Raw genomic sequence first — 25,197 nt, forward strand, 5'->3', positions numbered from 1 at the left:
TCTCGTGTGTGGACATATTTCGTAACATGGTCGTTCGCATAATTTTTTTGTAAAATAAAAATATTCATGAGTGTGGATGGAGAACAAGTTCTCATTCACAGTCTGGCAAAATTAAATCTCAGCACTGTTGCTTTGTTTCAGACAAAATGTGGTGAATAGTTCTTGTTTTGGTGTGGTGCATCCAGTTTTGTCTGGACTGTTTATCTCACCAGGCTCCCTGACTCGGCTGCGCTCTAACTCTGTTTTGTCGTCGGTGACACTTGGTCTCCGGGGCTCTGCGCCCTCCCGCTCCCGGTCTCTTCGAGGCTCCTCTGGGGTTTGGGTCTCGAGCAGCTCTTTGGAACTGCTTCCCCTGATGAACGGACCAGGTCGTGACGACGGGGCAGAGATTAGCGGCTTCTCGTTGCGTTCCCTCCCTGTACTACTACGACTGGTGAAAGGGTGAATAAATCAGACTGTTACTGCTCATCTGAAAAAAGAACACTGTGCATCTACGTCAGAAACATAAACCTTAATATAAGTTACAATCCTCCAGTTAAAGTTTTGAAATAAACAGTGTCAACCATAGACTGTATATAAAGATGGACACAGAAGTGAAGCCAAAACATCTCAAAAACTAAAACTACAAAGAATAAATAAAGCCATTCTCAGACTGATTTGTGTTAAACTTGTCACTATACCTTCAAATAAAATACGGTTTGTATAAGTTAATGTTACAAAACACAAAGCTGTTGTGATCATCCAGAATCTATTGGAAATCACTCAGGCGGCCAGCGGTTGTGTAAGGCAGCTCCCATGACCATGAGGAAACAGCATCATAGCATCTGTGTTTGTGTACAGTCTGCATGTTTCCTGAAAACAGAGAGATCTTTACCTTCCCAGAGATCTCCTGGAGTCAAAGTCTGGAGGAGTGCTGGAGGGCTGTGCTGGCGGCGTTGACTGCAGTGCGGAGTACCGATTGAGGCTGGTGCCCGTCGTTCGTGACAATTCTGTTAAATGTTTTACAAGTCAAGAACAACAGAAATCACCATGAGATCAGTTCTAATGAATCACCAGAGTCACCGTGTACCCAGTCAAATGTGTCGTGAGCAGAAGAAAACACATTCTCGTAGGTCAGCTATAGCTACAAACGGACCAACAGATGTAACTTCCCAGTAATAAAAGAATTACTGTCATATTTGTCAGGATTAAAACGGTCATATTTGTCAGGATTAAAACATACAGTCGCGGAAAAAATTATTAGGCCACCCCTCATTTTCTTCAATTTCTTGTTCATTTTAATGCTTGGTACAACTAAAGCTACATTTGTTTGGACAAATATAATGATAACAACAAAAATAGCTCATAAGAGTTTTATGTAAGAGCTGATATCTATCCATTTTCTTGCTTCCTCCCCAGTAGACAGCAGTATAAAATAGCTGGCCACAATTTACCGGTAAAAAATATGTAGTGTCTTAGGAAAAACTGTCAGTCCACCCTGTTGTCCAGGTTTACACCGAGATATTTGTATGTCAACACCACCTCAGTGTCCACTGAAATCTATCAACTTCAGGTTGAGAATGAGTTTCTGCCAATAGTGGAGGATTTAAATTGAGGAGTCTTGTTCACGGCTGAGGGCAGGATGGAGCAGGAGATCGACAGGTGGATTGGGTTGGTGATGTGAATACTGTATCGATGTGTCGTGGTGGAGGAGGAGTTTATCCAAAAACTAAAGCTCTCAACAATCTACAGTCACTGAAAAAAAATATTAGACCACCATTGTTTTCTTCAATTTCTTGGTCATTTTAATGCCTGGTACAACTAAAGGTACATTTGTTTGGACAAATATAATGATAACAACAAAAAATAGTTCATAAGAGTTTAATTTAAGAGCTGATATTTAGTCATTTTCCATGTTTTCTTGATAATAACCAAAATCACTTAAGTTCTTACATCAATAGCTATGGCACTGCACTGACAAAAAAAGTGCTTTTAGGCATTCCGTGTTTTCTTTTCTGTTTTAGTCACATGATACATACAGGAGTTAGGACTTGATTGCATAACCATTGTTTCTGATGACTCTTGATGGTCTAATAATTTTTTCCGTGACTGTATGTGTTATCCTGTTGCCCAGTTGGAGAGACCATTATTTAAAAAAGACAGATGGACATAGAGTAGTTGGAGTTTCTCTCCAGGTTAGTTTTCCTGTTTTAATACAATGTAAACACTTACCTGTGTCACTGGCTTTGGCTCCTCCACTGCTGCCCTTCACCCACGTGACTTGAGCCCGTGGACCTAACTGGATCTTCTCATCCATCTGAGGCTGTGGACGGACAAACATTTAACATCAGCATTACATTGATTAAGCTGAAAAGAAAACAGACAGCAACACACAATAGACAACAAAAATGACCCAAACATTATCCAAAAAAACACCAAAAAATAAAAACAAATCACCTACAGGATATTTACTCCAATAGTTTGAGCTGCAATTATTCTCAGCAGATATCAAACAAAACCTGTCATTCAGAAAGTTACCTCAGGACAGGTACAGAAATGAATTTATCAACTGCTTTTATTGATATTGACATGTTTATCTGACAGCTGTGCATCACAAAACAATGGCATGCCTACTCATGTGTCTACGCTGCTGGAAACTTGTAACAATAAGGAGTGATAGTGGAGAAAAAGAAACAGCCCCAAGTGTAGCTTCATGTCACAAGGAAACTCAATGATGTTGTTGTCTATAAAATGTGACAGGAGAAACGCTGGCAGTATGATAAAACATATTTCTTTGCAACATGGGCTTAAACTGCAGGAATGTGATATATTTGACACAGATACATAAACACCACCACACACTGCTGTTTAACTGAGTAGCACATCTGTTACCCAGAGTTAATAATCCCACATTACAACATAACATCGTTCCACAGCAACAGGATTTTTTTTTTAACCAAGAAAATGTAAATGAGAATCAATGCTGTGCCAATATTATCTCATTTCATCTCGAATCAAATAGTGATTTGATAAAAAAAAATCGGGGCGATGAGCAGAATCGATAATAGCACTGGTATAACTAATATACTGATTCCTAAACCTGGAACCGAACCCAGGAAAATACCGCATACAATGGGGAGCGCTGAAAAACCCACTAGCTGTGCTTTTTTTTTTTTTTTCTCCCATCAGTACCTCATTGATCCAGCAGGGGTAGTATGTTCCCTTGAACAGAGACCCCAGTGATGTAGATCAGTCTAGGACAGGATCAGTTTGTGTTCACATCCCTCAATGAACTAAAGAACAATCTAAGCACTTTGAATTAGGATGCAGACCTGGCATTATTTCACCAGGACTGTGTTCACACGCAAAGACTCATCACAAAAGCTGCAACTCCACCTTTCAGGCTGTTGATCCAGTTAATTGGGTGCTTTGATGGAGGTGTAACTTTGGAGTGCACCAGCAGTGGGTGGGGACAGCGTGGTGGGTGGAATGATGTCTGACCTTGGAGATCTTTGGGATCTTTGTGGGATCGATGGTCCTGCTGTTTTTCGTCATGGGCACAGTGTTCCAGGTCTCCTCTCTCTGCACACGCTGTTCTCTTGGATCTATTTGCCACAAAAAAAATCAAAAATAGAAATCAAAATATTAATTAAGTGATAGCGATACTGTACTTTTCCTTCAGTGGAGGAAAATGACCCTGAAGGCAGATGACAAATTGATGTTTTTGACTCCTATAAGATGATAAAATATTATAGGTCAGGTAGCAGATGGGAAGGAGTGGGGGGCTTCCTGTCTGCTGTTGGGCACAATGGCGTCTCTGCAGGCTATAGGGACAGGAAGTGAGCCTGTATGCTTGCAGGCTTCCTGAGTCACTGTAGCTGTGCCGATGTGACTCTAAGCCTTAAAGAGGATTTAGACTGCAGGCCTGACCTGGCCGTCTCTTGCTGTCCTTGGAGAGCAGTTGCTGGTGCACTTTTCTTTGCTCCTCCTGCTCTTCAATCTTAGCTTCCTTGTGGATCTGTTCGATGGTTTTCGGGCCCTGGTCGGCTCTTCTGGACACCCAATTGTGCTGTTAAAAAAATAAAAAAAAACAACAATGACCTCAGTATCAGATTCAATGGTTTCAAACTGAATATTTTCTTTAAATCATTTAATTCTCGGCTGTAAATATCTTCAGAGTATCGGTGGATTTATCATATCAGATATATCACTGCAGATAAAATGAGTTGTCAGTCAAACGGTGTTATCCTAAATTCCAATGATTCAATGATGAATGAGTCAATAATCATAACTGACAGACAGATGTGCTAACAAGGTTATCAGCTTTATCTTGCATTACTGCCTTTCATTTGTTATTAATATCTGTGCCAATCTACACTGCTGGACGTGGTTGTTTTGTTTTGTACCCTTGCTCTGACTAAGTGGCCTTGGTAATTTTAATTTCAAATTTGACAGCAGTGAAACCCAGCAAGGCTCAAGTGTGTGTTTTCACTGTTCAGGAGGAGACAGTGACATTGATTCAAACAGCCTGTGGTAGATAAGGAATCACCATTTAATCAATGCACATTCCTGTGTACCGACACCTGCAGAGCATAGCATTAGTGGTCATCTTTCATCCTTGTAGCCTCTATCAGTGTCAGTACCTCATAAATAAAGGCTTCACAGTTTAAAAAAGACATGAGATGTTAAATTACTGGATATTAAACTGTGATGCCGGTCATTTTAAGTAATTCGACTTGCATACAATTGGAGTCATATAGAGCATTATTGGTTTAGATATTTACAGGTAAATAAAAGACTGATCAAACTTCTCCCACAGTACAAATACAAATATAGTCACTTGGACCATTTGTGTGGAAAATGACAAAAATCAGTGTTTTCAGACCATGAATAATGCAAGAGAATAAAGTCATATTCTCATATAGGGTTTCTGCAGGTATCAGCAAATCCTATTTAATGCTTTTTAATGCCACTTTAAACAAATTTAATGCCCATGTCCAACTGCAGATACAGTTTTATATATAGTTTTATGATGATTTACCATTGACAGGCATTAACCAGGTTCTGGATAGTTCCTCCTCCAATCACTTCTGCTGAAACTTGCATTTTCCCATTTTTCAAATATTTGCTAATATTCCCTCCTGCTCTTTTGTCATGGCATGAGCATGCTCACAGCACCAGCATCTGGTGTTGTGACTTTGTGTATCGGCCATAAACAATAGCCAGTTAAAGGGTTCCAACTGTCAATCATCACACTATACTTCTGATCAAAATTATTAAATGTTTATATAATCAAAATAAATTGTGAATAATAATGCTTTTTTTCCCCATCAAGTGCATTTAATTTTTAATGCCTCTGGACATCGAATTTCCTGCTTTTTAATGCCATTTAAGGCCTTAATTTTCACAAAATCTATTTAATGACTTTTGACAGGGCAGAAACCCTGTCATATTAATTTTTAATCATAAATTGTAATGTTATAGTTAAATGGTGCATTCCGAGGTCACTATTTAGTGGAATAACCCTGATTCAAACACAGCATTCATCCATCTTTACATGCTCTCTAAACCAGTCTTGTGTTATCTTTGAGTGTCCACCTTCTTTTGGATCACATTCCAGAGGTTTTCAGTAGGTTCAGGTCTGGAAATTCAGCCTGGAAAGGTCTTTTCATTTATTTTTTAGAAATGTAGGTCTAAAATATTTATATAAAACAAACAATATCAAAAACAATACTTGGTATACAATGAGTCCATGTAATAAAGCCTGTTGTACATAATCCTAATCAAGATGAATTATTGGCAAAGATAATCACACACTCCTATTTTACCTTTGTTTTCTGTAAAACAGTGTGTTAATTGTTATTTTCCTGTCCGAGTTCCCTTTGTCATTAAAAGAAAACAGGAAAAAAAACCAAGATGGACAATAGGTTTCAACAATGAGGAGTAACAGTCTCTTTTTGTAGCTGTTATGTTACCAGGCAACCGGCAGGAAGTCATTTATAGCAGATGTCAGTCACACCAAAGTAAACTTCAAATAAAAAATACAGAATGCTTTTCATACATTTATGACTGTGTACCTGTTGAAAGTGTTAAGTGCCAGCTTTAAGGTGTCAGTAGGTTTATGTTTGACTTTAAAAGAAGAATAGTTTTACTGTTTAAAGTCTTTATGTCCGAGATAAATGAGCTGTCTCCACTTTATATTTAACAGATAAGACATGTAACTCTATGAACCCTATCATGTGTTATCCAGCAGCACAGAAAGGTGAGAACTCTGCACGGTTTGTGTTGTAAATGTACTTTCACACAAGTCTGTCAGGGAAAGGTGTTAATATTCAATAACCTAGGCAGCAGTGGGTTTCCCGTTAGCAGAAAAAACACCCAGGATACTCAGGCTGCTGAGAAAGATCAATAAAACAGCACGTCTGAGGAAAACACTGGATCAACAGCTAACCTGGTCTGTGCATGAAACAGAACCTCATCCCATAGAGGTATACATGACCAACGACACACTCACCAATCTCAGGTCTATCACATCCTGTAACATGAACCGTATCCGAGAAGACGTCTTCCTCTCCTTGACGATTTTTTCCATCTGATTGAAATATTGATCCATTCGAGGCTGATGAGAGAACACAGGAGAAGGTTAATCTGAGACATGAAGGTTATACTCTTTAATATTTCTGCTCAATCTATTGGATGGCGGGTTTTAGGGATTTACACATTATTTCACTCCAGTGACTGATTGTTTAGTTTATTACTCAGAGCAGGAACGGTTTAGGAATACGAGATTAATCTGGAACATTTTTTAGGCAGCGGAACAAAAAAAACAAAACAAACTTTAATAGCTGAACAAGAAGAGATCTAATTTACTTTAATGGCTGAGCATTAATTTAACACATCCATGTTCTGAAAAGTACCACATTAAACAAGACGAAACAGGCCCATGTTCGGAAAATTAAACAAGATGAAACACATCTGAAGGGGAAGGAGGATGATTCATCTTTATCTTCAGTGGGATTTAACGAGCAGAAAGTGAGTTTTAATATTTGTAAACTACGTGGATATCTTGTGGAAAAACCAAGGAACTTAATATCACTTTATTATACAGTTTATAGCGCTGTCACTGCTGTCAGAGCACCTTCCTCCTGCAGGGTGACTGGTAAATGATTGCCAACAAACTATACGCTCACAGTACAACAGACTGTGAGGAGAAGGGCCTCGGGTCAGTTTAAGGCTGTAGCCGAGTCCAGCTGGGAGCCAAAAGCCACTTTTACACAGAGATCCCAGAAAAAAAGGTGAGATGGTGATGCCCCCTTTTTGCCACCCTTGACTGATTTCCACAGCCAAGCCAAAGGAGTACCAGAGGTGAGACTGGTTGGACTTTTACACAGCGGACCTGCATTCCGGAATCAAACACTGCAAAAATCAAAATCTTACAAAGTGTATTTTTCTCATTTCTAGTCAAAATATCTCATCACACTTAAAATAAGACAATCACCTAAAGAGTAACTTTTCAGTTAGGTATAAGAACTTATTTTAGACAATAGATCTTGAAAATCTTATTTCAAGAAATCTTATCAAGATAATTTTCACTTGTTCTATTGGCAGATTTTTTTTTTAGCTTAATTCAAGATTATTATTATTTATTTATTTTTAGCTTAATTCAAGATTTTTTTTTTTTTTTTGCTTAATTCAAGCAAAAAAATCTGCCAGTGGAACAAGTCAAAATTATCTTGGTAAGATTTCTTGAAATAAGATTTTCAAGATCTATTCTCCAAAAATAAGTTCTTACATCTCACTGAAAAATTACTCTTTAGGTGATTATGTCTTATTTTAAGTGTGATGAGATATTTTGACTAGAAATGAGAAAAATACACTTGATGCAGCGCAGTGTATAGTGTGATGTATAACTTGCGTGTCAGAAATACCCTGAGCATAGCAGCCTTAGCGCTCAAAACAACAACAGAGGACCAACAGGGCACAGTGATGTTTATTTTAACAATTCAAATTAAAACCAAGCTTCTGAGCGTCCTTTACAGTCTCCCCAGTTTGACATCACTCTGGTTACGTTGATATGTTTGTTTACTGTACACAACCCACACTCATTTTTAAATCCCCCAGGTGCAGGGGTTACACATGCAATATGTGATCAAAATGTCACACCTTGGTTGTGGAACAAGAGGTGTTCTTTTTACATAGAATCATGATCCCACCTTTGTCATGGCTGTGTTACTACCTCCAGAGGTGTTACAGAGCTCTGACAGAGGTAGGACCAAATGATCCCACTATTTCGTTTACACAGACATCGTTCTGGAAAAATGGTGGAATATTCCCAGTACAGAAGTGCTGTGTAAAAGGGGCTAGAGATGTCTACACAAAGTCAGACTGACAGTACTCTACTAACATCACCTCCTCTGCCCATGAAGCCTCACACAATCCTATAATATGTCTCAGCAATAACTGCCTTTAGATTTAAATCAAGTCATTTACAAACAAATCAGGAGGAAACTTGAGGTTGGTTAGTCAGTGAGATTCTTAATGTTGTGTGGATGTCGAACAAGCAGCTTCAACGTTGTATGAAATGAAAAAAAATAAAAAAAACTCACTAAATGATGAGTCACAATCACTACTACTCTGAAAAGTTGTTTTCCACAGGGAACAATATCTGCTAAATTAAATTAAGAGCTTCCTGTGGCTTCTTCAAACACAATGAAAGTGTCAATGTTATAGAACTAAAGTAATACCAGACTTCAGTACAGCTCCAGAAAACTATGCTTTAGAGTCACTCTGAGACAGTGCAGTTCTTTTATGACCTTATACTGCATCACTATATTTACATGAACACTCAATTTACACTGTTATGAAAATATGACAATATTCAGAATCATGTGAACCACATGTTCTGGAAGGAGCATTTCCTGATGAAGACATATGGGATATATTATTCAGGTGTATTCACGTCTACGTTCTGAATATGTGCCTCAGTTGGGGTTTTTGCTGCAGTCTGCGACACTCAGCCTCTTGACAGTTCGCTGTGTGTGTTGGACACAAACCAACTAGCGAACAGTTTCTTAAAGCTGAGGTAGATACATGTCTAGAAGCAAATCCCATTTCTGGTCAGAGGAGAAATGCACCTACTTTCAAACATTATGAAAGGCTTAGATATAAGCAGATTTTTGTATAAGGATAAATATTGCAACACTGACTTTATTATAAAGGCTGTTGAATAAAACAGGAATGCTGTGTTTGTTGTGTGTGATTAAAAGAGTTTAAAACCTGAGTAAAATCCTATTTTGAGCCAAAGAGGCAAAATGGAAAAAAGAGCTCAGGCCAGTTTTACATGAACGTCATCAGAAAGTGTAATAATTGAACAGTTCATGGTAGAATTAGTAGAAGTATTAGTGGTGTATTCATTTTCATTAGTCATGTGAACAGGTAAGTATGAATACTGTTCATTTCAAAATAAGAATAAATTGAAATCTTTTGGTGCAGCTCACCTTGGCCTTTTCGAAGTCGAGGTCCTTGCCGATGGTGGTGAGAAGTCTGCACAAGCACTCCAACGACTCCTCGTCGTGGTTCTTCAGTAGCTTGACCACACAGTCGTGCATGATGGCTTCAGTCAACATCTTGAGCTTAAAGAGCTCGCCAATGAACTTAATGTTGCCAATGGAGCGCCGCCGGGCCTTGTCCTTGGCCTCCTCCAGCTCCTCCTGAAGCCGTTCTCGCTCCGTCACCTGAGGAATGAAGGAAATAAAACCGTATTAACCCACTGACATAAACACTGGAGTAGAGAAGAAACTGTTGTGACCAGGAGTCGCTTATGAGACTACGTACTGATGCAGCAGAGTCCAGCTCTTTCTGCTTCCTTTCAAACACCACATCGTCCACTTTGTCCTTCTCAAACTCTTTCTGGCAGCGGTTTAGCAGCAGCTTACGAAAGTTCACTGTTTGGTTGGGTTTATCTGTCATGGGCACTTTGAGCTAAAAGTGAACATAAGACACAGACTCAGTAACAAGCAACAAAACATAGTAAACATATTTAAGACTAAATAGAGAAGAATCTAAAGACACAGATACAAACAACATACATAAAGAAAGTAAGTCACACCAAAAAATAAAACTGAAAGTGTTTTTCTTATGACGCAGTTTCTGTGAGTACATTATGCTATTTTTATTTATCATTCCACATTTTATATTTAACTCAAAATAATAATTTGGATAAGGTTTATTAGAGACTAAAACTGAAATAACAGTAAGAAAATACATTCAAGTGGGAAAAAAAATAATAGTAAAATACTCATCAGTTGTCACATGAAAACAGGATTATGGCATAGTTTTGGTATATTTTAAGTTTTCAGTTTGAGGTACTATTTACCAATCTCTGCTGTGAATCAAGCAATAGTCTAAAACAATTAAACTTTTAAAAAGATGTACAAATGAACTATTATTCAAAAATATAGAGCTCAGGATTGACTAAAGAAAATACTTGTTTAAAAGACTAGGATCAATATTGGTAGTTGAGATAAGGACATGATTTACCTGAATTAAAATCAAATATGTATTCTCTTCTGTTGTATATTTAGCAGTGATAACATTGAAATTTTTTGGTTTGTTTGCTTGTTTTCATGTGGAAACATTGTGTTAATTGTAAATAGGGTTAGGCAAAATAAGTCTGAACTTCAGCCAAAACCCTTTTGGTCTCATTGTGTATGGAACAATGGATATGTTGTTTTTTTTGTTTGTTGTTTAAAGTAATTAACGTATTAACGTATTAAACTATTACAACTACTACTACTACTACATAGCAATTGAATACAGTGTGCTAGAATAAAAATGGAATTGCAAAATATGAACGACAAAAAATCTTAAAATCCACGGCTAAATTAAACTCAATGAATACCATTGCTTAAATAAAAATAAAGGTTCTTATGCACTTGTAACCACAGTGGAAAAATTTGAATACAAACAAGTGAAATGTGTCAAAGTCTGCACACTTCATGCACACTTGACATTCTCCCGGGTCTGTGAACAGCTTACCGTGGCCAGGCAGCGGCACATGTTTCCATAGGCCACAGAGAAGCTGGGCTCATCAATGGCCTTCTCAAAGACCAGGTCAATGACCCCTTTAAGCCTCTCTTCTGTGTCGATGGTCAGGTCTGTCACCTGCTTCATCAGCTGGTTGAACTTCTGAGGCGTCAGTTTGTTCAAGATGCTGCGCACCTTCCTGAAGAGCTCCTGACGGCAAACGAGTAGAAAATACATTTAATTACTGTGGTCATCAACCAGTCAATTAATCAATCAATCAATCAAGCCTGTGTGGCTTTGACTGAACATTAGTCAGTACCTGTGTTTTTTGCATCTCGGGATCCTCTTGAGGCCCCTCCCTCTTCATGCCAGGTTTCCAGGCGTTCTCTGCTTTTTTCAGCTGAACGTCATCATTCACAGACACGTTCATGATGATCTTCCTGGGTGGAGGCCGCCGTGTGCCGATGTTCATGAGCTATGAATGTAGCAGAGACAGAATACAGCCTTGAGGTGCTTTTACACTGAGATTTCATTTGCAAGCCACATTGTGTGACATGGATCTAATAAACTTTTCCACAACATTACGTTTGATGTTTGCAGACGGTTTCATAACTCCTACTGACTTGAAGGTTATCACATATTCCATCTGCACCACTATAGAGGTAAACAATGAAGCTAAAAAAAGAGACAAACTTCCCAAGGGTGGTGTTGATATGTAAGAAAAAATGTTTTTTGAACGCATAAACATCTTCACTTTATGCTGCATTGTTGGGTTTTCATTCAAATGTATTGCGAATTTTCACCAAATATTCAAAAATCTCCAAAGGAAAATACTAATTTATGTGTTTCCATTCACTATTATTATTATGTAAATATTAAGAGCAGGTTCTCCATTATCACTGCACTTGAATTTAGTTTCCATATTTCATAAACTAATAGAACCTGTGCTGCTTTTTTTTTTTTTTTTTTTTTTTTTTTTTTTTTTTTTTTTTAAATTGAGGAACCTTTTGGCATCAAGACGTATTTTCTCAACAACAGAGGCCACCTTCACCTTTCTCCTCCTGAACCGAACCACTGGTCTGGATCGTATAAGGCTGTTTTCAAACTGTTTGGCAAAGCCTTTGTGTAACATTTGTTCCTGCAGCTCCTCATACATGGTGGCATATTGTTACAGTCTCCTATTTACATGGCTTTTTTTGTTTGTTTCTTGTATTAAGTCAAACAACGTGGCAGTCTCTTTATTGGTTCAAATAGACACACATGATTATTCCCCAAACCTGTTTTTGTTTAACTTTTGTCAATGCACCAACCTCTCCAACTCTTCCAAGAACAGAAACATTTTTGCAATATTCTTTATATATATATATATATATATATATATATATATATATATATATATATATATATATATATATATACATACATATATACATATATGTGTGTATATTATATTAATTCTGTATTTTCATGACAAGACCATGACAACAGCCCTCTCTGAACAGTGCCACATCAGACCACGGGCACAGAAATCACCATATTCATCATCTTTTAGCCTTTATCATTTCATCATATAAATGACATATTCAGTGTTGAATCAGCATCGATTGAAACTTCCCATCTCTTATCACCTTATTAATTAAAATGTTAAGTGCTCAGTTTATTACCTCTTGCTTTTTCCCCCAGTTAATGCTGCAGGCTATCTTTTTTTGTTAGAGTGTTGAATGACACATAAAGTAGAAAATGTGTGTGACTTTATGAATGAGGCAGCTGGAGTGTGTTTGACTGTGTGTGTGTGTGTGTGTGTGTGACTCACTGCAGCGCCTCGTCCTCCAGTCATCTGCCTGCCAAAATCCGCGAAGGCAGGTGTGAAATCAGGTCCTCTGGAAATCACCCTGGAATCCACCACCCGAGATGGCAACTTGTTTTGGTTTATCTGGAAGACACGTACCATACACAATACAACATCATCATCATCATCACTGTCGTCACACAGATGGAGGTGAACAGCAGGGGGAGCAGTGTTCCTCTAATAACACTGGCAACAGGGCAGAAGGAGTCAGTCTGATGAGTGTGTGTGTTCGTGTGTATGTGTGTGTGTGTGTGTTAATGTGTGTGTGAATTTCTAACCCAGTGATCCCTTAAAGGTGACCTGTTACAAATGACAGTCATACTACATTACCGGGTTTTGGTTTATGTATTTTTACTGTAGAAGTCATAAATTACATTTGGCTGTTCAGCGGCTCGTTTAGTCAGAGAAGTCAGAACCAGATGTGGAAAGAAAGGAAGGAACGCAGGACAGAGCAGGGATAGTTGTGGGGGAGGAGAGACAAAAAAAAAAAAAAAAAAAAATCCAGCTCTTTGTCTTTCAGTCGTCCTTGACTTTCTCTCTACACTTTTCCAGTGAGATTTCGTTTTCTCCCACAAAGGAAAATGAGACTATGGGATTGTACATCAACTCGGTTGCTGGTCTGCTTGTTCTTTTTGAGAGAGGTGGGGGTGGGGTACGTACTCTTAACACTGCCAAGTGTGACATAATAGCAATGTGATTTTAATCAAAACAGCATTTCAGCGAGCCATATACTCCACCCAAATGTATGTGTGGATCAGAGGAATGGACCAAACTTTGTGTTGCATCTAACAAGCAATGTTTCAGATGTTGTCTGTTGCCATGAGCCAATAACAATGAGCCCTCGTTCACTCAACTGGGAAAGAAAATGAGTATGATTTTCATTAGGTCGTTCCATGCCAACACCCTGAGCCGTTACTGTTCATGTGAGAATAGATTTTCTTGAAAAAATCATGTGAAAATGTCTATTAACCTTCATCTAATTACTTACAAATGTTTGAAGTTTAAATGATCTAAATCTAAATTAAATATCATCATTAGTATGTGTATTCTGGAGTGAAATTTGTCCTGAGCATCCAAGAAACTCTAAGGATAATGTCAAACATGCAGTATGTGCCTGAAGTCAATTTAATGACCATAAATAATTTGTTACCCTACAAAGAATCACTTATTTTTAATATCACCTTTAGATATTATTTCAACTCTTTGTAGTATCAGTATTGTTCTATTACATCTAGGAATAACTTGGTGCTGCATAAAAACTGACAGATTTAGCTAAATATAGCTTCAGAACTGAAAAACCCACATTTGGAGCAAAGCAGTAGTATTTGGCAACTGGAACTTTTCATACGAATGTTTTCAAGAGGATCCATGACATGAAGAGACTGGTATGGGACGTACCCGCTTACTGGATTACATTATTATTGGATTAATGTTAACATTAATATGAGACCGGTAACGACTCATACACCCACACTGGACTGTAGTACATTCAGCTATACAATCCAAGGTTCCTACAGGTTTTTACAAGTTACATTTAAGACTTTTTAGAATAGAATTTAATGCCTATTTCATGGCCATACTGGCAAAAATCCATGATTCCTAGAATTTCGGAAAATGTATTAATTTATTGCAACACCTTTATTCTCACTGTTCCAAGTCATTTCTCATCGAGGGCTGCAAAGTTAGCAATAATTGGGTCCTAATTTCAGTATTAATTGTTGGGTTCGAACGGATGGAACTGAGTCGACTAATGTTACTTTCTTTGCAGTTTGGACATTTAACAGATGCACTGAAACACAATACAGCAAACACACTTACCGACCTACTATATCAAACTTAATACCTTTTAAAGACTTTTTTAAGGTAATAAATGCAGATTTCTTCAAAACTTTTAAGACTTTTTAAGACCCTGCGGGAACCCTAACAATCTGTTATGGTTTAGGTTGTAAGCCTTTGGAGCGTGAAGAGCTGTCTACGTCACTCACCTTGTCCAGCACCACATCACTGATTGGTGGGAGCCCCTCAGGCTTCTGTATGCACGCAGGCATGAACTGAAAACCCAACAGGAAGTCCCTGTCGTACTGCCGCTTCCCACTGGGCTCAGCTAGGTCTGGAACAGTACGCCGGGATAAAAAGGAAGGAAAGACAAAGAATAAATACACACAACATTAATGGTCAATAAAAATTAAACAAACTGTGTCATAAGAATATTTACTCTGTCACTGGAAAAGCAAAAAACACTCAAAAACTTTGAGGGTTTCTTCAGGTTAAATTAAAGACATTACTTAGACCAATGCAATGTATTGATTTTTTATTGATTTGATAATTTTACGGACCATTATGTCTCTTAATGTTTCCTTTCGTTTATTGATCAATGTTGTATACATGTGAGAAAGCAGCAAATAAATTGCCCATTAGTTTTTTTTCCGTTTTGTCTTAGCTGATATGTGATGTCCATTCTGATGCCATGTTATTCCACACATGACATCACCACTATAAACTCTGAAAAGTTTGCATTTAGTTCGTAATACAATGAATTTTTGAGCCATTTCAACCAACTGTATTTAAGGCATTTCAGGGCTAAATATATTGGAGTATTGGATTTCAGATTTTTTTTTCAGGACCACAAAAAACCTTGTGTACAGTCGTGGAAAAAATTATTAGACCATCAAAAGTCATCAAAAACAATGGTTATGCAATCAAGTACTAACTCATGTTTGTATCATGTGACTAAAACAGACAGAAAAGAAAACGTGGAATGCCTAAAAGCACTGTTTTTGTCAGTACAATGCCATAGATATTGATGTAAGAACTGAAGTGATTTTGGTTATTATCAAGAAAACCACGGAAAATGGGTAGATATCATCTCTGAAATTAAACGACTATGAGCTATTTTTGTTGTTATCATTATATTTGTCCAAACAAATGTACCTTTAGTTGCACCAGGCATTAAATTGAATTAGAAATTGAAGAAAACAAGGGGTGGTCTAATAATTTTTTCCGCAACTGTATGTATAGGCACACTGACTCATAACAAGGTCATTCTAAAAGGTCCATCTGAAGCCGACTCTGACCTTCCATGTCCTGTGGAGCACCTGTTGAGTTCTCCTTTTCTCCAGGAGTGGCTCCACTGTCGCTGCTCTCTGTCTCTGACGTGTGTCCTGCCCCGTTCCTCATCGGCTCCAGCTCGGTCTCGCCGTTCTCCTCTGGAGCGGCGGGCTTTCCATCGGCCTCTGGGCTGCTGGCGGGAGCTGGACCGGGACTGGAGGCAAAGACGGGTGGTAAGAGCACAGGGCTGCTGCTCAGCGGGGCAGACTGAAGGGCCTGGTCTCCAGCAGGCTGGTCGACTGGCCTGGGCTCGTCCTGTGAGGATGGAAAAAGATATGGTTTTCATTAGTGATGCCCCGATCTGGATTTTTTTTGCTTCCGATCCGATTTTTTTAGGATTAGTTTTGCCGATAACGATCCGATACTGACTTTTTACAATAAAATTTTGATTTAAATTTGGAGTCATTATTTATAGGTTATGCTATTATTTTACTTGAGATCACAATTGGGCTGAATGTGGAACCTGAACTAAAACAAATATGACACCTTTGACTCTTAATAACTTTAGTATAATTTTTGTACTTTACAAATTCATACCGTGGGACAAATTAGAACCTTTGATGGGCCGGTTTTGGCCCGCGGGCCATATGTTTACCACTGTTGTAGTCCGTCTATGGACAGGTCCGTCCAGGGATTATATGGGGATCTGTTCTGTGCGTATGTTAGTGATGCGCACATCAGCAGGTTACTCACAGGTTGGGTTGGGGCGGGTCAAATAATTGCACAAAAGCCCCGCGGGTTGAAAAAAAACCTGACTTGCGTGCATCACTACCGGACCATAAAGTGAAAGTGAAACCTACAGATTTTTTACTAATTCCTCTAAGCCTCCTGCTGTTGTGCAGTTAACTTTCATTTCCTCTACCTTTGGAAACTTTAATTTGAGGGAGCAGGACATGTGTTTAACCCCCCCACACGTCCCAGAACCGGGTCCAGATCAGCCCAATCTCATGGCAAAATCTGATCCAGTCTCCTAAAAAATGCGACATCAGCAGCAGATACCGATCTGAAGATTAGATCGTGACATCACTAGTTTTCATTATCTATTATACTTTAGCAAGAAAACACATTCCTTATTTCACCACATAACACTGTCTATAATTATTGGTTACACATCGGTAAGGAGGTTATCTGCAATTGAGACTTGACACTGATGAAAAATGCAAGAAAAGAAACTGAGGAAAGACTGAACTGAAACTGAGCTGAGCACAGTACTCATGGATGAATGAGATGCACAAAACAGAGGAATTTTTGTAGGTGTGAAAAGGCAAAAAACGAGGCACACTGGGCTTGTTGTAGTGGTTGATAGAGTGCACAGGACTAGAATTGGATACTTTATCTAAACCCTTCTCACATTGAACTCTCACAAAAGCCTGTATGATCATTCTGTCCATGTTAGAAATGTTTTGTCATTTCTTTTTTATGCCTGCTCCTTTAAGAGATGTTCATTCTTACTGAGACACTGTTCTGATTAAATAAAATTATCACTCGGCTAAAAATGAGTAGCAGCTGCAAGTAGGAGGCTGCCTCCGTCTCACAGAGGAGGATCTTCGTGATTGCAAAGTTAGTGATATTCAACAAAATGAATACTGTCACACAATGTAAATATAAATTTTTGTATAAGTCGCATACTTGTTTTTAAATTTATTAATCCTGAACTCCAAAGCAATTATCAATTAACACACTATGGAAGGTTATGCACTGCAAAAATCTAAATCTTACCAAGTGTATTTTTCTCATTTCTTGTCAAAATATCTCATCACACTTAAAATAAGACACAATCACCTTAAAAGTAACTTTTCATTGAGATATAAGAACTTATTTTTTGACCATAGAACTTGAAAATCTTATTTCAAGAAATCTTACAAAGAAAATTGTCACTTGTTCAATTGGCAGATTTTTTTTTGCTTAATTCAGGATTTTTTTTTTGCTTAATTCAAGCAAAAAATCTGCCAATGGAACAAGTAAAAATTATCTTGGTACGGTTTCTTGAAATAAGATTTTCAAGTTCTATTGTCTAAAAATAAGTTCTTATATCTCACTGAAAAGTTACTCTTTAGGTGATTATGTCTTATTTTAAGTGTGATGAGATATTTTGACTAGAAATGAAAAAAACACACTTGGTAAGATTTTGATTTTTGCAGTGTGCTAATCTTGCTTAATATGTTCATGCATAAAAAAAAGTTAAATGTGAATGCAATGCGACAGTCCTCATACTTAAAGGTTTTTGTTTTAAAGCAACCTAAAAAAAAGCTGCGTAAAAGTTGGTAACACTGGTATTTGCTGGTGCTAAAATTCTCCCGCAGCCACATAACAAGACTGAATAACAACAGAGAGGAAACAACAGCGGGTTCTACATACAGGGGGCTGGGTGTGCAGTGAAGATGATGGATAAGTACTTCTCTGTTGTCCTCGGACAATAACAACACCCCAAAGTCATTCATGTCTGCTTTTCCCAACCACATGTGGAAACAGTTTCCACATTAACTATTCCCACATTGAGCCTTTGGTCTTCTGTCTACCACCGCTGTCCTGTTCCCGCCGTATTTAAAAACATCTTCCTCTAAATCGAAACAACAGCTATTTGAACAACGGTACCTCCATAATCTCACAGACTACATTAAACTAATGTCTGAATGTGATATTTTGTATACTGACATTTGATGCGTGTATTGGGCAGAGGAATAATAACCGCTAGTCTTGTTTTCTCTCCTCATGTTGGATTGTGAACACGCTGCAGGTCTTCTCTTACCTCATCCTCCTTTTGCGGTGCGTCTCCAGCAGAGATCCCTTCATTTGGTTTCCTCCAGGTCTTTGGTATAGTGGAAGTAGTCTGATTCACTGCAGGAAAAAACACACGAGGGAAATGCAATGACCATCAAATTTTAAAGGCGAAACCTATAAACAGCCTTAAGAAAAACATAAGACAGGTGATGAAACCTTAGTAACTTTAAATAACGCAAGTCTTAGTAAGGTGTTGGAGGAATGAACATCGTTTTCCAAAAGATATTCCCTCCAGGGTATCTTCAGATTTCAACAAGGTACATCTAATACTTTTAAAAACCATAATGAAAAAACTGATGGACCATTTCACATTCATTAAAAGCTGCAAAAAATATGGAAGAAAACTTAATGTGAAAACACAACAATATTCGGGTGATGACAGGCATTTGCTGTAAGTTTTTTTTTTTTTACAGCAGCTTCAAGTTGAACCAAAAGTTCTAGTTTGTTCATATTTAATAGACTTCAACCAAGTGCCAAGTAAACTTTCTCGAGCCAGATCTCACTGAACTTGAACTAACACATATTAGATGAAAACAAAGATAACAATGTATTTTATTTTATAGTTTCAGATGCCACATTAGCTCACATACCACATCATGACATGTTAGGTGGCTGTGTTCAGATAAATTCTAACCAGGCAGTGCAATTTGTTTACAAATATAACAGCATTAGCATCATTATCCAAATAACTATTGAAAAAAACCTTAATATTATTAAAACAACTGGATTTTTAGACTTTTTGAAAGACTGTCAGAAATTCTGTTTTCTGATAAGGGCTGTGGAGAGTGTGTGTGTTCAGTTACTTTGAGTGTTTCAAATCATTTTCAAACTCATTAAACCACTGAACCTTCAGACCGTACAGATTTGTTAACCATCTCAGTGTTTCCTGTGGAACTGATCTCTTTTTGTGGCGGTGTGTAATCTGGGGGGGGGGGTCGAACAGGTCGGCCGGTTTCCATTTGTCTGGGATACGCATACCTCACAATGGGTGAAGTGAATGTGAAACTTAACAGTGTTACTAATTACCCTGTGTCGCCCGCATTTACATTTTCCCTATCTCCTGAAACTTCACCAACTTTCATTTGAGGGGGCAGGACGTTTGTTTATGAAGGCATTGCCCCCTCTTGCCCTTCCCCCTAGAGCGGCCCGAGGCCTATTATATATTATACATATGTAATAAGTCTAATGCGATGGACGATAATAAGTTTTTGTATCAAATGTATGGTGTGGTGGCAAAATCTTACCAGCAGAAACACTGCATCTGTTTTTTGACAGTGTAAGAAAACTTCCGGTAAACAGTAACTGTTTACAGAGAACAGAAAGCTAAAGAACTGCATCAAGAGCTGTAAAGTGAAATGAATAGACTTGTCCGAACATGTTAAACCTTACCTGTCATTAACAGGACTTTTCTCGTCGTCTTAGTTTTCCTTCTTATATCCAGGATATCTTCAATGTCATGTTTGGTATGAGAAAGGCAAAAAATGTCTGCACATTGTTGTTTAGACTCTAAGCAGATAATTAATTCTCCTAGAAAAACATTTGCTCCAAAGGTAAACTCAGGTCTATCAAAATGTGCAGATGTTTTCTGTGACCTCTACTGACAGTTTTTGTCCAAAGAGTGATATTTATCCCTGGATGCATACACATTTGCTCCATCTTTGGATGTTCAGTATGACTAAAAAGATTTCCTTTCAAAGTCTAGCATTATGTGTGATATGAGCCGTTTCCCCACAGGTCTTCAAATTCTTTTCCCTTGTATTTATCATAACCCTTATCTGGATAAAACTGACGCTAAACACGAACATGATGAAATAGCAACAATTAGGTTGTCAAAGATTTTGCTGGACTGGAGGAAATGATGACTGGGAGGGTTTGGCAATGTTTTCTCCTATTGACAAAGGAACAGCTAAACATGAAGCTAGTGCTGGAATTACACCAAAGATGGAAGGAGAGAAATGCACCTGATGAGACCGAAAACCATAAATGAGACCACGCTGAGTGTGCAGCATGGTGTTTGATGAGATTAACTTCATTGTGGGTAGAAGTATAAATAAATACCCCAAGGCAAGTCAGAGCCACTTAATTTAATTTTGTAAGTAGAAAGCCATAAACATTTAGTGTAATTATTTAGTCTCTCATCTTGGAATGGCTAATCACCAAACATTGAAAAATCAGTCCAAAACAATCAGTAGATTTAAGTAGTTGTTTTCAGGGTCTTTTGTCTGGTGTATCCCCCACAATGTAACCACAAAAGTTTATATATAAACTAAAAGATTAACTCTAATCAAGAAACGGTATTTACTGTTGGAAGGCTTTTTACAAACCCACTGTCATTAGTCTAATATTTCAGCTGTTTTTTCATATAGTCATATAAATGTTTAATTACCTCCCCCAAGGAGGTTATGTTTTTGCCAGCGTTGGTTTGTCTGTCTGTCTGTCTGTCCGTGTGCAAGATAACTCAAAAAGTTAAGGACAGATTTGGAAGAAAATTTCAGGAAATGTTGATACTGGCAAAAGGAACAAATAATAAAATTTTGGTGGTGATCGGGGGGGGGGGGCGCACTCATCTGCCTTGGCAGAGGTCTGTGCTCTCCAAGTGCTTTTCTAGTTGTTAATGTTAGTTTAAACTTTAAAACAATCTATTAGTTTAGCAATTTCACCAATTATCTGTTACTTTAAGCTCGTGTGTATATATATATATATATATATATATATATATATATATATATATATATATGTACGTACACACACACACACACACAGGGTGGGGTAGCAAAATTTACAATGAACATTTAGTTGTTTTTTCTCAGCAGGCACTACGTCAATTGTTTTGAAACCAAACATATATTGATGTCATAATCATACCTAACACTATTATCCATACCTTTTCAGAAACTTTTGCCCATATGAGTAATCAGGAAAGCAAACGTCAAAAAGTGTGTGATTTGCTGAATGCACTCGTCACACCAAAGGAGATTTCAAAAATAGTTGGAGTGTCCATAAAGACTGTTTATAATGTAAAGAAGAGAACGACTATGAGCAAAACTATTACGAGAAAGTCTGGAAGATACTATTAAAGAAGAATGGGAGAAGTTGTCACCCGAATATTTGAGGAACACTTGCGCAAGTTTCAGGAAGCGTGTGAAGGCAGTTATTGAGAAAGAAGGAGGACACATAGAATAAAAACATTTTCTATTATGTCAATTTTCTTGTGGCAAATAAATTCTCATGACTTTCAATAAACTAATTGGTCATACACTGTCTTTCAATCCCTGCCTCAAAATATTGTAAATTATGCTTCCCCACCCTGTTTATTTATTTGACTATAACTGATGTGCTTAACACTGGTTCTTCTGTACTCTAAACTGCAGCAGGTGCTGTTAAAAAGATTTGAACTCTAACATTGATAGATTATTCTACATTTAGTGAAGCATGATATCAATTTGTAATCTTATTTCCTCGCCCCCCGAAGGGGAGGCAAGTGGTATTGTTTTTGGTTTGGTTTGTTTCTTCATTTGTTTCCTTGTTTGTTAACACTCTAGCAGCAAAACTATGGGCTAAATTCAAACCAAACTGGGTTTATAGATCCATCAGGCAGCTGCAGCTGATCTAGAATGCTGCTGCCAGAGTCCTGACTAATACCAACAACCTGGACCACATCACACCGCTCCTCAAATCACTACATTGGCTTCCTGTGAGTCAAAGGATAGAGTTTAAAATCTTACTCCTGGTTTACAAAGCACTGAATGGTTTTGGACCCAAATACATCCTAGACTTGTTAGTTCCCTATAAAGCATCCAGACCCCTGAGATCATCAGGGGCAGGTTTACTGTGTGTTCCCAAACTCAGAACCAAACAAAGTGAAGCAGCATTCAGTTATTCTGCTCTTCACCTGTGGAACAAACTTCCTGAATACCTGAGGTCTGCTCAAACTGTCAGCTCATTTAAATCAGGTCTGAAAACATTATTGTTTCATGCAGCTTTCTCTTAAACTCTTCAATAACGTCTTTTAAATGAACTTTAAAATCACATTTTATCGCTTAGAATTTTAATGTCCATTTCAATTTTAATGTTTTTGATATAATTAATGTTTTTTTATTTTAACTTTCTCTCATCTTAAATGTATTTTTATGCCTCTCCTGTGATGCTTTTATGTTTGAATTGATTTGAATTTGTTGAATTTGAATTGAATGTTTGAATTTGAATTGTCCTGTACATGAAATGTGCTATACTTGCCTTGCCTATAGATTGCCAGTGACCCAGAATAGATCTGATTACATTTTGGGAACAGTAGGTCAAAGTTAAATTTTTTATGAATTTCTAAAATCTTTTTTTTCCCCACTGGCTTATAATGGGTGAAATTTCAAATGCCTGTAGTAGCAAAACTATTGGTTGAATTCATACCAAACTGGGCTTATAGATTTCCAGTGACCAACAATAGACATGATTACATTTTGGGAAAAGTAGGTCAAAGTTAAAACTTTTATGCATTTTTTAAAATCTTTTTTTCCCTCCCATTTACTTATAATGGGTGAAATTTCAAATGTCTATAAAAACATCAATTTTGTTTCAATTTACTTCAAACTTGGCAGATATATAGACGCAGTTGATATGCTGACATCAGCACATGCATAGACATGATGACGTCAACAGGGTCAATGCCAAAATAAGCTACAATACGTGTGAGGAGCGGGGTTTGTTGTGCCTGGCACCACTTGTTTGGTTGTTTTTTCCTTCTTAACAAATGCATGTGGACTGTGGATTGCTTAAAATATTTTTGTGAAATCTTCTTCAGAAGTGAGCTCTGGCTACTGCAGAGTAAAATGTATCCCGACTGGGAATCATTGGATTAAAACATATTTTTAGTCAAACAAATTATCCCTGTTGCTCCGAGGGTGTTTTCACACCAGCTGCCTTCAGTTCTTTGAATTACTGAGCACTAGTTTGTTTTCCCCCCTTGCGGTTAGTTTGGTCAGGTGTGAACATGGTAATCATAGTCAGGTGCAAGCCAAAACAAAACCACAGAAGAACTGGTCTCCGTACAGTTAAAAATTAACTCTGGAGAGGTTTGCGGTAGGACTGTGATCTGACCTTGACCACAACCAGGCAAACTCCACAAGTTTGAGCTAAATGGTTCCTCTAGTCAATAGTTCTTTACATTGTGGGATGGAGCTGAGCACACAAATGGTACCATTTAAGTTCTTGCTCCTCCTTCAAACATATCTCACCAATAAGATAAGTTCTTCTGTGGTCTGTAGTAATGCACTTCAGTAACTAAACTAAGGTGGTGAAAACACTATGGAAAGTGTTTGCAGACGCTCACATGTTTACGTGAAGAAAATGTTAACAGTATGTTTAGTGGTGGAATCTAGTCATTTGTCAACATTAGCCAACTCCATGACAAAGCTAACAACAGTCTCAGCTGCCTATAATCCATAATGGCATCTACAAAACACCAATTTCAATTTGCTTTGTTTGAATTCCTGATGAAGGCTTGATCCTGAAAAGCACTGAAGTGTTTTTTAAGGTCTATATATGACCGTGCCATGAGAATAAATGCATTTTAATGCTTAAGGAGAGTGCCTTGGAGTTTTCTTCCAGTTTGACACCAATTTCTATGTCAAGGATTCAGGATGGATTTTCTATAAAAATCCTCACACACACTCTTATTTTCTTCAGTGCCCTTCTTCTGCCCCTCTCCTGTTCAACACTAGATACTAATAGCTTGGAGATGCAGTAAGACATTCTCTACATAGAAAACCTTCAGTTCCATAGACGTTGAATACAAACAGATATGGTACCTAACAAAACTAGAGGGGATCGAGCCTTTCAAGCAGTGGCCCTCAGATTATGGAATGCATTGCCACTGTCACTTTGTACTTTAAATTCTGTTGAGTCTTTTAAAAAGCAGCTGAAGAGTTTGTTTAGGCTACATCTAGATGGTAACTATCTGAACCGAAAACACAAAAGTGGCGTTGCATTCTTACTTTTAATTTCATGTTTAGACTTGCGCTTTGGGGAGAAAAATCTGCATGCAGACGGACACGCAAAAGTGTGTGAAACTTCCTATTTATCCATGAAGTATGCACACCAGGTGGCATCACCACTACCAAGACCAAGTGCTTGCGTAGATACTTTCTACTTCTCTCCCAAACAGAACATGACATGACAATTGCTGAAATGACTCTTGGATGTAAATTAGAGCAGGTAGGGCAACTTGAAGGTCTGTCGCAGGGAAATAATCTGACATATTGTTGTTTTCCTGTACTGGCACGTGCCTGTCATGTAAACTCTACTCAACGAGAAAACACAGTTTTGCGTTTTTAACCCTTTAGACAGTGAAGCCAGAGTGGAGCATTTTTAAGATTTCCACTCTGGAAGGTGGTTTCGCTTTTTTGTGTTTTCAACCCCCAAAAACACAGTTGCTGTCTAAACGAAAGGCACATCTGATAAAA

General features: G+C 37.9%; 1 protein-coding gene across 21 annotated transcripts in view; it reads right to left on the reverse strand.

Moving 5' to 3' along the window:
• eif4g3a (eukaryotic translation initiation factor 4 gamma, 3a) overlaps positions 1-25,197 on the reverse strand; it is a 72,067-nt gene that overhangs the window by 8,753 nt on the left and 38,117 nt on the right. For 16 of the 21 annotated variants that reach the window (XM_030135153.1, XM_030135150.1, XM_030135157.1 and 13 more), the window contains 14 exons: positions 18,711-18,799; positions 15,928-16,216; positions 14,839-14,963; positions 12,818-12,937; positions 11,324-11,479; positions 11,017-11,214; positions 9,814-9,960; positions 9,477-9,713; positions 6,494-6,598; positions 3,910-4,048; positions 3,481-3,584; positions 2,212-2,302; positions 875-989; positions 210-433 (listed from right to left, as the gene is read on the reverse strand). In XM_030135153.1, coding sequence (XP_029991013.1) covers positions 210-433; positions 875-989; positions 2,212-2,302; positions 3,481-3,584; positions 3,910-4,048; positions 6,494-6,598; positions 9,477-9,713; positions 9,814-9,960; positions 11,017-11,214; positions 11,324-11,479; positions 12,818-12,937; positions 14,839-14,963; positions 15,928-16,216; positions 18,711-18,799 — 2,139 coding nt within the window. The remainder of the gene's footprint in view (positions 1-209; positions 434-874; positions 990-2,211; positions 2,303-3,480; positions 3,585-3,909; positions 4,049-6,493; positions 6,599-9,476; positions 9,714-9,813; positions 9,961-11,016; positions 11,215-11,323; positions 11,480-12,817; positions 12,938-14,838; positions 14,964-15,927; positions 16,217-18,710; positions 18,800-25,197) is intronic. The other 5 variants (XM_030135160.1, XM_030135159.1, XM_030135161.1 and 2 more) reach the window with 1 other exon arrangement.

This window comes from Sphaeramia orbicularis, chromosome 5 (genome assembly GCF_902148855.1).
Source record: "Sphaeramia orbicularis chromosome 5, fSphaOr1.1, whole genome shotgun sequence".
NCBI lineage: Eukaryota > Metazoa > Chordata > Actinopteri > Kurtiformes > Apogonidae > Sphaeramia > Sphaeramia orbicularis.